This window comes from Sinocyclocheilus anshuiensis, unplaced genomic scaffold (genome assembly GCF_001515605.1).
Source record: "Sinocyclocheilus anshuiensis isolate Anshui unplaced genomic scaffold, SAMN03320099.WGS_v1.1 scaffold1365, whole genome shotgun sequence".
Lineage (NCBI taxonomy): Eukaryota > Metazoa > Chordata > Actinopteri > Cypriniformes > Cyprinidae > Sinocyclocheilus > Sinocyclocheilus anshuiensis.
Window position 1 is genome coordinate 560,786 of NW_015551032.1, and position 12,487 is coordinate 573,272.

Sequence of the window (12,487 nt, forward strand, 5' to 3'; positions counted from 1 at the left end):
ATCACCATTGGTAGTGCAATGTACTGGAATGCCTTTTTTTCTCAGTTGGTCAGAACAAAAGTGGCAGACTTGTTACTTACTTGTTCAGATGACAATATATGGTGAAAATTCTTATTTGGGTCATAGATTCCAAGACGTAGGCTAGAATCTGTGATTGCGAAGTACAGTAAATATCTACACCTGTGCGGTGACTGACTGCCACACATACTCCTCGAAACATTAGATTCATCCGTGCTGGAGCCGTGCCGACGCACAACCCACGCAAGAAAAATAATTCCGCAGACAGCTGCAATTGCAGGATTTCAAACAGAGATGGCGACAAAGAGGCAAAACTTATGGACTGCAGCTTTAACTAAATGTGTATTAAAGGTGTTTGCTTAAAATCTGTTAACCTGTGGGAGGACACCAGCATACAGAAGCGTTATTTGTTTACATTAGTTCAAAGTTACTGCTAGATTTAATGTAAAATAATGTAATTAACTTGATAAACTATACATCATTAAAAGGTCTAAGACTCAAGCTTCATTTTTTGAATCTTGTAGTGACAGCTGGCAAAATCATTGCTTTTGCGCTGTTTTATTTATTAATTTATTAATTTATTTTTGTTTGCAAAAAGTACATTTATTTTTTTCTCAATACTTTCATTTTCGTTTGCAAAACTTCAATTCTTTTGCAAGGATATGTGGCATTGATTTGACTCCATAGCAGTATAAACAGATCTGTGTAGTGCATCAACCTTAATATTGGGGTGCAGGTTCATCAGTGTTCTTTTGCTGTAGCCGCTGTTGATACCCAGAGCCAGTTCCACCTCCTTATACAACAACACACACACCTTCACGCCCTGTTCCTAAACACCACACACACACACCGGGTCATGTTAAAGTTCATGGCCATCAATATAACTACAACTATAAATAATGGTCTAGAACTATAAATATAACTATAAATGATTGTCTAACAGATGGAGTGCTTTTTAAGATAATTGATTTAATGTAAAAAAGTGTAATGTTATGGAAAAGGATCAACATACTGCTTTGCGTTTGAGAATCTTGTCCAAGCGCCAGTATGTTCCTGTAGCTGGACGTTTGAGGAAAACCTCTGGACTGAGCCTGCAGATAGAGAAACTCAAATATCTTCACAAAACTCAATCACACATATAATTTCAACACATTAAATACAGTATATGACAGTGGCGCCTGCAGGTGTATGACTGTATGCACTGTGCGTACCATGAGCGCTCTGACTGACCCGAGAAGCATTTTCACTACGAATATTACGGCAGTTGTTACCTATTTGTGTCCCGTACTTCTGTCAAATGAACCAGCGATGCTAATTATTCGTGATTTAATCATTCTTTTGAGTCAGTTCTCTCTTTTCAGTGAACTGGCCGAACGTGTTGGACCACTTTCTCGAATCATACAGCCTTCCTCTAGCCTCGGGTCTGAAATTAACAGGGACTTAATTGGACAAAAATGCCCCTGCACAGTTAAACTAAATCTATTACGGCTGTCGTGAATGAAGTGAATATGAAACGAAAAGTGTTGATTGCGGCATTACATTTAGATCTGCTCATATCGCAACAAGTTGAGCATTATAACCAATCACACACGATTCTGTTGAGTTTATGAACGCAATGGCCAATCAGAGGTGTTCAGATTAGTCCTCACTGACAGAGCCCTGCATTTCAGCCCGAGTCCGATGGGGCCCGACTTATTTACGCCCCTATAGGGCCGGGCTTCGGGCCAATTTTCACATCACAGCTCACAGTCGGGCCTGCATCGGGCACCTAGGCTTCTCCTTTTTTATATATTTTAAAAAGACAGAGACTGCAGAAGACGCGTCCTGTTTGTTTTCTTTCATTTACAAAAGCACAACGTTTTGTTGTTATTGTGAGTGTACATAATAAAAGTAGACCCTTTACAGGGTGATGAATGATGTATTACTCTTATCTGAGCAGAAATGACGGCGTATTTTAAGTTGTTTCCACTGTTATTAGGGGGAAAAATGCCAGTTATCGCACTGGCGCCTCCATGTCCTACAGTAAGCATGTTTTTTATTTCAGATTGATTTTTTTATTAGTCTAACTGTTGGAAACTGCCATGTCCTGTGGTGAAGCCTTGAATATGCTTGAAGTGTTTTATATCTATGGATTTCATTGTTAGCAAGTCAAGTGTTAATTTGAGAGGCTAAATTGACCAAATATGTTGTCAACCCGCTGGCCGCTTGGTCGTCACTTTAAAAAACAAAAACTTGAATTTAACAAACTAAAAAATGCTCCAAGCATTTATCAAAGTTAACTTAATCATGAAACGAAAATAAATATAACCACTTTGCTATTGAAAACAAAACTGAACTATTTTAATGGCTGCAACAATAGTATAGGCTGGGTAATGTGGTGGCTCCAGTCTGAACCGGGCCGAGAATTCTGATAATATTTTTGTAGAAATCCTGATTTCAGGTCTTTATTGTAGGTCTAGATTGTATACAGTACGTGATTACAAATGGAGCTACTGACCCATCAAGGCCATGTACTGTACATGTGTGTGTAGTATTACACTGACCACCAATCGGTGATAAAGATCTCCTCCTTGGCCTGTTCCAGTGCATCAGCCAGGTCTGAGAAATAGCCATTCCCATTAACATACCTGTCAATCAACCAATGAGTCATTTACTCAACACCCACTTCATTACACAAACTAGTCAATCAATCAATTTTCCTTGATTGAAAGTTCATCAAAGGACATATTACATAAATGCACACACCACTTTGTGAGGGTGTCCAGTCTTGGTGGGGCGAAGCCTTCAAAGCGATGCGTCTGGAGGAAATCACAGCGCTCAGAGAGTCTCCGAATCTCATGACTCCACCACAAGGCCTGCCTGTAGCTATTGCACTTAATCACCAGCTTCCTACAAAACACACACATACCAGCTGTTGCTGCACATGTCTCTGTAAAACGGACTGTCAGACTGGTGTAAGTAGTAGGAAGACTTCCTTATATTGGTCCTCAGACTCCACTTTTTACCTGCTGAAGTTCTCGATGGAGACACCATGTTTGGTATCAGTGTAAACACGTCCAACCAACACCTTCAGCTCAGGATCGAACAGCAGAACAAACGACACAATGCCAGGATCTCTGCTCATACACAGCAATTATAGAAAACAACAACAGAAAATCAATTATAAAAATTAGTAACCAGAATGAAGCAAATATTAATCCACATTAAATATGAGTATGGTAATAAACAGGTAATAAAATAGTAATAAAAGCTTGAGGCTCTTCAGAGCAGAATCCAGCAACATTATACCAAATGAAAAACAACCAAATGATTTTGTCAGATTCACATCGATAATACATTACAATTTAAAAGTCTTTTTAAAAAAAAAGAAATTCATTCTTTTATTAGCAAAATAAAAGTGACAGTGAAGACATTTATTATGTTACAAATAATATTTGTTTTTATTTCAAATAAATGCTTGTCTTTTAAACCTTTTATAAATTTAAAAAAAATCTTGAAAAAATGTATCATGGTTCCCACAATAATATTACATTTACATTTAGTCATTTAGCAGACGCTTTTATCCAATTTTGTGCCTCTTTGAGATGGCACAATAATGCTTCATTCGCTTGCAGAACGCAAGCTTCTAGAGGGCAGATAACTCTGAAGTAATGAATTTAGGTAAACGGATGCAGAGCCAGTGGTGGTTTTGTAGGCAAACATTAATGCCTTGAATTTTATGCGATCAGCTAGTGCAAATTGAGGTGTGATGTGCGTTCTTTTCGTCTCATTAAAGATTAATCTTGCAGCGGCATTTTGGGAGGAATTTAGCTTATCATCAATCACAACTCCAAGGTATTTAGCTGTTTTTGAAGGAGTTATGTTTGATGAGCCTACTTGGATGGTGAAATTTTGATAAAGTGATGGGTTTGTTGAAACCACAAGCAGTTCTGTCTTAGCCAGGCTGAGTTGAAGGTGATGGTCCGTCATCCAACAAGAAATGTCGACAGAGAAGAGAAGTGGTCCATGAACTGAGCCCTGAGGCACCCCAGTAGATAGATGTTGCAACTTGGACACCTCACCTCTCCAAGATACTTTGAAGGACCTATCTGAGACCTATATTAAGCAGCACAACTGTTTTTAACATTGATAGTATGTAAGAAATGTTTCTTGAGCACCAAATCCAGATAAGGCTGGTCAGCCACTGAGATAACACCTCTGATTGTTCTTTATGAAGAAACATTTATATGTAAACAAGCATGTCTGAGATGTCCATCACTAAACATTGGGAAGCCTCTCGGGATGTCAGTCTCAGGCCAATTTTCACATACTTTATGATCTACTGCCTTTGGGGTTTTTTTGTAAAATATATGCCAATAACTCATTTCAGCTTACATATTTACCCTCAGGGTTTTTTACTAGCACACAATGAAGGGCTGGGCAAAGTTTCACCAATGTTTTCAAGGAAACTGTTCTGTTTTCTAAAACTGGCCGGCCTGTTTGGCTCACTCACGATGCATGGTTACTGCAACAAACTTAAACTGGCTCCAGCGGTAAAAGGATGAAGAAAAACGATGACTCATGTCGTTTCCTGAAACATTTTGAAATCCTGTTAAAACACTGACATAGGCATTTAGTGGTGTGCAACTGAGCGGTTGAATGTGACACTCCTGACCTGTGCAAACTTATTTTCAATTATATTAGAGACACACACTTCCATCTGCACTTGGTGATAGTCCTCTAAACACCTAGTGTCTGTTCTGATTGATGACACAACACAGATGACCTTTATACTGGCATAGTAAGGGGGAACTCGTTAGACTGGCTTCTAGTCCAAGCACTAACTCCTGCATTACCTCCAACTACAGCTTTAACCTTTCAATTAACTTCTGTGATTTCTGTGTTGGAAGTAAGCTTCAGGCTGAGAGGGATCGATATTTGTTTTGAGTGACAATCCTTTCCACCCTACATTGAACAATACTGCACAATAATGCATAAATGAAGGATGCTAGATGTAGCGTCTCTCTGCTGGATTTGGGAATCAAGAGACATTTACATTTTCTAAGAGTAAAATTAGAGGTTTGTCGCACGAGAACCGAAGGTTCTGAAACATGACTCATGCTGGTGGACAATTCATTAAAAAGAACTGGTAAATAAAAAAATCAAAAGAAAGAAATAGCAAAAACAAGCAGCAGATGTGTGTTCTCATCCAATCACAGCTCTAAAAGGCATGTTGTAACATGAAACAACAGAAAAGAGCAGACAGCAATGTGAAGTAACACATAACAGTACACATGTGGGTGTGTTTGTTTTGTGGAGAAACTCACCTGGACATGTACAGGAGGAACGAATCCTTCACCACAAGCCAACGGCGAGACCAGCGGAAGCAGAACTGATGATGTCCGATGCAGTTGAGCCCCTGGATGCGGTGACCCCCAGACCGTTTCAGAATATAACCTTCACTGTGGAAAAAAACAAACAACAAGGCTAAAAAAAATAGTTACAGAAATACATTCAGGCAACAATGGAATAGTACTAAAACTGCAAGAGAAGAAACACACACAGTCTGTACTCACAGGCCTTTGGGACCAAGGTCTCTGACGAAGGACAGTGGACTGATTGCCAGGAAGTCCAACTGAGAGCACAATACACACACTTTAATATGCAAGCATACAACCACAATCCGCTGTAACTTTGTACAGTATTTGTCCATATGTGTGTAAGAAGATCAACTTGGATACACTTTGAGGCAAAACTGTCTCCAGAATATTAACTAAATCTGACAAAAAAATATTTTGGGAGACATCCAGGCACATGCTTAAACATTACAGATTGACCAATACAAAATGTGATACAATAACAATTATTTTATGTTGTTCAACAGCCAATATACAGAAATGCATTTAATACAGCTTTTTAACACAATAACTAAATAATTATATTTCAACAATAAAAACATATGCATTATCAATAATATCTTTTATTATTATTATTCAGTAGACCCAATATTGAAGGACTAATAATCATTAGTAAACAAAGTAGAATACCAATAAAACATATGCATTATTATTATTATTATTATTCAGTAAAACCAATATCGAAGGATGGATAACCATCAATATACAGTATAAGTAGAAAAGTGTACAAAAACTATATGAATATCAGTTAAAAACATGGTTTACATATACTTATAAATTATGTGCATAGTAATTCTATATATATACTTATATTATGTGCATGTAAGCTTCTCACCATCCCATGATAGTTCCTGCAGAAAGTGTTTTCTAGCAAGTTATTTAAATATTCCTCCAGATATTTCTGAAAAACACACATAAAACAATATATACACAATACAGTCGGTGTGCAACTTTTAGAGGGAGGTGGCCTTTGCTTTAGTACGTATGTACCGGTTTGCTAGACGTTCTCCTGATTCTGTCGGTTCCATGTAAAGTTGGCATTTCCTCTGTCAAACTTGCCAGCTGTTGTCTCTGAATGGCAAATCTAATTCAAATCACAAGAACAATGCAAGGAAAATACCAGGTCAAAACTCCAGCTCAAACAAATGAAGCGTTGTGAATTTGCATGGGTCTGGGTGTGTGCTCACCTCCCCAGAGGCAAGAACTGCAGCATCATTTTGTGCTTGTACAGGTCTCTGTGGAGCTCCTGGAAGTGCTTGTACTTTCTTTTTATCGTCCATGTGAAATCGCCATGTGTCAAACGGACCGTGTACAGAGTGCACACATGTACCTGCAAACAGGATTTTTACCGTTAGGTATAACACAACAATACACTATTAAGTACAAACCCACGAACGCACCTTGGAGCGTGTGGTGTATCGCTCTGTGTTTTCCACTTTACAGGTGATAGGTGTGCCATGAATGAGAGGAGAGATGCAGCCTTCTTTTAGGTCTGCCAGGTGATGTACCACAAAAAAGTTCCGTTCCTCTGATAGAAATAATAAAAGACAAACATAAGGCTGAGACCACTAGTATAATGCTGTGCGATGGGCTTTTTTTTGGTCTAATTTATTACAAAATATTACGGCAAAGCAGTTTGAGTAAAAATTTTAATTGAAAAATCATCATGAATTTCTGTTTTAATGAGAGCAGCATTCAAGTTGTATGAACTCATTCAGGATTTGGTAAAACGCAGTGTTGTTGTCGAGACGATCTCATTAAGTCCAAAGTATACTTCGGCCGTCCGCATACCACGCACTGTCCTCGTGATGCAATTTTCATCACCAGAAGAGTCCGCGGACATGTGTGCATACCCAATGCATGCCCAATTTTTGTGACTGCGTGGACGGTCCATGTACAACAGCCGCAGCACAGGCACGAGGTCAATGTTGTAAGTAGGTGGTACTGCGCATGTGTCGAGCTTGTCCATCCGTGCTCATCTGCGGTTGAGTATACTATGAAAGCTGTGCGAACACAGGCTGTGCGCTAAACGGAACGCGGAAAGTGAAGTATACCTGGGCCTTTATTAGAGTCTGAGTCAAGACAGAGACTAGAAGCAGGTCAAGATTGAGTCCACATGCTCCCTAGTCCATAACAAGACCAAGACCATGTAAATATGGTCTTGGACTCAGACTTGAAGTTCATATTTCATGGTCTTGGTTTTGTCATGGACTTAGGAGTAAGTGAACTAAGTCTTGACTCAGACTCGAATGAGCTGGTCTTGATCCAAAGAGCATCTTGTACTTCAGTAGAAGAACATCTGACCATATGATGTCACAGACTTATGTGATTACTGAACAAGTAATATTTCTTATTTATTTTACACAATAATGATTCTTTGTTTATTTTCAGGTATATAATATTTTTTGAATAACAGAACTATTTTTGGCCCCTCTGTTCCTCATTATGTTTTGAAAAACAGCAGTTGTGAGGGGCCTCAGTATCAACAATGTTATATCACCAGGGGTCAAGATGAGTCACTCAGTTTCAGTGTTGTGTTTAAGAACACAATTCTTCTAAAACCATATGAATGAGAGAAAATAGCTGTGAAGCCAGTCATTCCTCTCTCTGCATTCTACATTTTTCACAGTCTTTTCACAAGGAAGTATAAGGACCCACTGTCACACTTTCAATACTAGTTCTTACAGCATGACTGGCATGTGGATTCGGCATAAATAATAATTTTTCCTTATGCCCGGCTCACACTGTGCGATGTTGGCCACGAATTGGACGTCTGAGACAAATTTTGAAAATCCTAAAAGATTCCTATAATCCTAGGCTAAAATCTGTAGTCTTTGATCGTTAGTTTGACATGTTCACCGACAGCCGATTAATGGCCGTTCTGAATTTCGACGAAATTCTGGCAGTGTCAGAAGATTTGGCGCACAGTCCTGCAGTGTGACTTCTCCTACGACGAACATCAAACGGTCTCCGTTTTTCAAGACAAGCCATGATCAGAATTAATGCTAGAGATTTCTTCTAACCGCATAAACTCCGGCGCTCTCGTCCTCCTCTCACGGAATTCATATATGATATGTTACCTTTGATATGATAAACACCGGTTGTGCTGCTGTTTTCATGTGGGTGTGTAGTGCTGCTTACACTATTCTTCTTAAATACGGCGGTATTGCCGCCATTCATATACTTTTAATGATAGCCAACATTACAGCCCCACGTGCAATGTAGCTCGCAGTCACCGAACATGTATGGGTTGATAATGTAGAACTCCAGACAAGTTTTCTTGCACGCACCCATTTTTAACGCGTCTCGACTGTCGTACAGTCTGACATTAATGACAACTGAGATCCCACAGTGTGACATGATCATCATGTTCGTACAGTCTGACAAGTACAATCCTAAAGGACTTTTAAAAAAATCGCACAGTGTAAGCCAAATAAATTGTCAGTGTTAGAGACAAATCAGTGATTAAAAAGAAGTCATAAGGTTAACTGTGAATTATGAAGCAAATAACTATTAATGGTTTTTATTCTGTAATAAAATTAATAACAAGAAAATGTCACTAACTTTATGCCTGTCCTTTGCAATTTAAGACTGTAAAATATTCAACCTTTACTGCTCATATTGCCATTGTCAGAGTCTTGATTATCAGAAAACTTTCTGTTTTTGGTACATAACTCTGTACCTGCAAACCGTAAACTTGAGTCACAGTCATGGCTAAGTGGGCAGTCCTTGTAACAAATACATTTAAAAAAGCTCTTGTGCTCTTGGGAACACAGGTTCAAATCTGGCCTGCATCATGTCCCAGTCCTATTACCCTCTCCCCCAACCCCCTTTTTCCATTAACGTCCACTGTCTTGTCCATTACCAGCAAAACCCCATAAATAGAAATGTACTGATATTCCAGTTTTAGCTGACACCAATAAACCCATTATTTTCATGTTTTTCCATGAAACTGATAAATGGCCAATATTAAAAATCTAAACTATTAAAAAACAATAAAACATACTTAAAAACTCCAATAAATAGTTTTGAATTTGGGTATCAAGGTGTGGACAGGCAGCAGGGAGGTATGCAAATGATTTACATAGTAATGAAAACGAAACTGTGAGCACAACAGGTGCTCAATCTAATTCCATCTCAAATCAAACACATGAACCAGCTGATAAAGATCTTCAAGCTCAGTTGAAAGTTACAGGCAGGGTTCAAAATCTGTGATCTGTTAATAAATACAATGGTATGCGATTTGTCTCACCACTGTTGTTTTCGATAGATTTCAGCTGATCCTTAGTAAGGCTGCACAGTACGGTGTCCACACATTTCTGCCACCTTTTTCCTGCATCTGTCTCAGAAGTAGCCATAAGGCTACTGGACCAGGACACACCTGTGTAAACATACCAACAAACAAAAACACCCATGCACACAAAGAGGGAAAAATATTAGCTATGCTTTTTACATCATTTACAAAATGTGAAAATTAGCATGATTTTAGATAAAACTAGAAGGAAACAAACTAGGCTGTTCCCAACTGGGGTACAGCAGGGATCTGTGCTGAGACCTCTGCTCTTCTCCATTTACACCAAATCTTCACACAGCTTCTCTTATCAATGGTCAGAAAGTTGTATGTGTTCTCAGCTACCTGTCCTTATCTGTGCAATTTAACTTTATTTGTGTAACTTTATTTTAATAAATGTATGAGACAAAAGTCCTTTGAATATTTATTTTCTTGCAAGAAAAGTTCAACAGTCATATAGTCATCCAAGTTGACTGCAGAGTGCGACAAAGAGGAAACACCCAAACTCAACATTTATACCTTCATCAAATGCGGATGCTTTGATCTCATCCAATCTAGAGGTCGACCGGTATGGGTTTTTCACTGGCCACCGTTTCACCGATTTTTTTTTGGCCAATATGTTTGGCCGATTTTCTTTTTTTTCCCCATTCATCTCATAAAAGTGATTTTGAGCAAATGATTATTGCAGGGTACAAGATAGTAATGGTAGTGGTAGCCCAATTTAGAGTAATAATACATGGCTCAAAACAGTTCTGAAGGATGCTTTTTGTTTACGTTTGCTGACAGACACCAGTGTTTCCCACAGACTGCAAATTAATTCTCTGCCAGCAGGAGGCGCTTTGGGAGCTGGAGATATAGCGGATTCCCCGGTAACGGCTGTAATCAAATAAGCGCTGCTCACAGTCACAAACGCTATTTTATCAGGCATTACAGGAAAGACGAAATGAAAATGACATCGAAGCTTTTCTGAAGACAGTCGGTTCTTTTCAAAGATACATTCATATAAAAACACCCGCGCTGTATTTTAATTTTGAAACGTGACGCGCTCATTTTATTCAACGAAGTATAAGCCTTTTGGAAAATCTATTTGTGGCGGTCACTTTTGATATTGTGGCAGGCCACCACAAATAAATCAATGTATGGGAAACACTGATCTAAATATTAAAAATTAAAATGAAACTTACCTGCTTGAACTCTTTCATTTGATCTGGGGGTCTGTCTTTAAAGTGTTTTGTTAGTTTGGTGTGTTTCCTCGTTTTGATGTCGCCACGTCTCAGTGCTTTAATGAAGAGAGCGCATCTGCGCACCTTTGCTCATTTTATTCAACGAAGTATAAGCCTTTTGGAAAATCTATTTGTGGCGGTCAGTTTTGATATTGTGATGAGCCGCCACAAATAACTCAATGTATAGGAAACACTGGACACTGCTATAAGTCAAACTGCCATAGTGATAACAAAAATAAAAGATTTCACACATATTACACAGCCTGCTGCTCATAACTGCTTTTTAGAGTGTGCTGGCCACGAGCGATGACATCGTGGAGGCTATTGTCGGACCCACAGACACATTTCATGAGGAAAGTTATCGTGCACGTTATAATCAGCCCAGAAGTTTCGTCTGAATTGAACGTGTTTCTACTTTCACATGCAAATGACTTGTTGCACTTATGAATATGATAACTTTCCGGCATCAATTCTAGTAGGGTAAAACGTAATCCCGCTTTCGAAACGGTCTGTTTTGCCCTGCCATTAGCTGAGGCTGTGTGTGAACTAGGCATGGGCCGGTATGAGATTCTGATGGTACGATAACCTTAGATAAAAAAAAATTCACGGTATCACGGTATTGCAATTACAGCTCTAAAATATGTTATTTTTAAATGTCTGGGTAAAAAAAACAACTTTTTTTTCCACTGAACACATTTTATTTTTAAGAAACATATAGAACATTTTGGAACAGTAAACATGTCAGGCTAAATACCGCGGTATACCTTGAAACCGGTTATCGTCCCATGCCTAGTGTGAACAAGCTTCGGCTGCAGAGTGTGAACTGCTCCATCTCACGCAGCCAGAGGGAGTTCCGCAACAACGCTTAACTGCCTGCCAGTGCGCCTGCCTATAAATCGGCCTAATTTGCTGCACAATCGGCCGATACCGATTAATTAAAAAATGCCAAAAATCGGCCGATCAATCGGCCGGCCGATCAATCGGTCGACCTCTAATCCAATCATAATGCATATTCAACATATATGTCCATTTAAGGTGTCCAACTATTAAATAAAAAAAATTAATAAAAAAATGCATGCATAAACCTGCAGCTCAACAAGGTTTTTGGAGACATGCTCGCTTTCTACACATTCATCTTTCAGTCCAAGTTATGATGCAGGAATGTTCACCTTTCCCGGATTAAGTTGGGAGCTATGGTTTGGAGCGGTGAGGTACGAGGATGTGTGCTGCACATACACACATAAGGAAAGAGAGAGCGCGAGTGTCACACACACACACACGCGCGCGCGGTCTCTCCGTACAACACTCAAACAGTGGCAAAGTTTTTTTTTTTTTTTTTTTTTAAATGCATGATTTTGAACAGATGTAAACAATGGCAGGAGACTTAAAAGTATAGACGTGATACCAGCTAAATTTAATTATTGTACTACATCGCAGAAAAGTACAGTATGTACTTTAGTCTGCTATTCCCCGCTCTGTGAAGTAACGTGAGGGAGGAAACTAGTTGACGTTAGCTAGTTAATTAGCCATGTTATCTGCCTCGGTAGCAAGCCAAATAG

General features: G+C 39.0%; 1 protein-coding gene across 1 annotated transcript in view; it reads right to left on the reverse strand.

The window, feature by feature from the left end:
- The window catches only part of LOC107661209 (phospholipase D2-like), a 33,334-nt gene that overhangs the window by 15,308 nt on the left and 5,539 nt on the right, over nt 1-12,487 (reverse strand). Inside the window, exons 2-13 of the mRNA XM_016450701.1 lie at nt 9,667-9,795; nt 6,815-6,942; nt 6,602-6,744; nt 6,405-6,498; nt 6,250-6,315; nt 5,574-5,632; nt 5,325-5,459; nt 3,024-3,134; nt 2,764-2,907; nt 2,562-2,645; nt 1,031-1,109; nt 737-847 (exon numbers count right to left, since the gene is read on the reverse strand). Coding sequence (XP_016306187.1) covers nt 737-847; nt 1,031-1,109; nt 2,562-2,645; nt 2,764-2,907; nt 3,024-3,134; nt 5,325-5,459; nt 5,574-5,632; nt 6,250-6,315; nt 6,405-6,498; nt 6,602-6,744; nt 6,815-6,942; nt 9,667-9,772 — 1,260 coding nt within the window. The 5' untranslated portion in view covers nt 9,773-9,795. The remainder of the gene's footprint in view (nt 1-736; nt 848-1,030; nt 1,110-2,561; nt 2,646-2,763; nt 2,908-3,023; nt 3,135-5,324; nt 5,460-5,573; nt 5,633-6,249; nt 6,316-6,404; nt 6,499-6,601; nt 6,745-6,814; nt 6,943-9,666; nt 9,796-12,487) is intronic.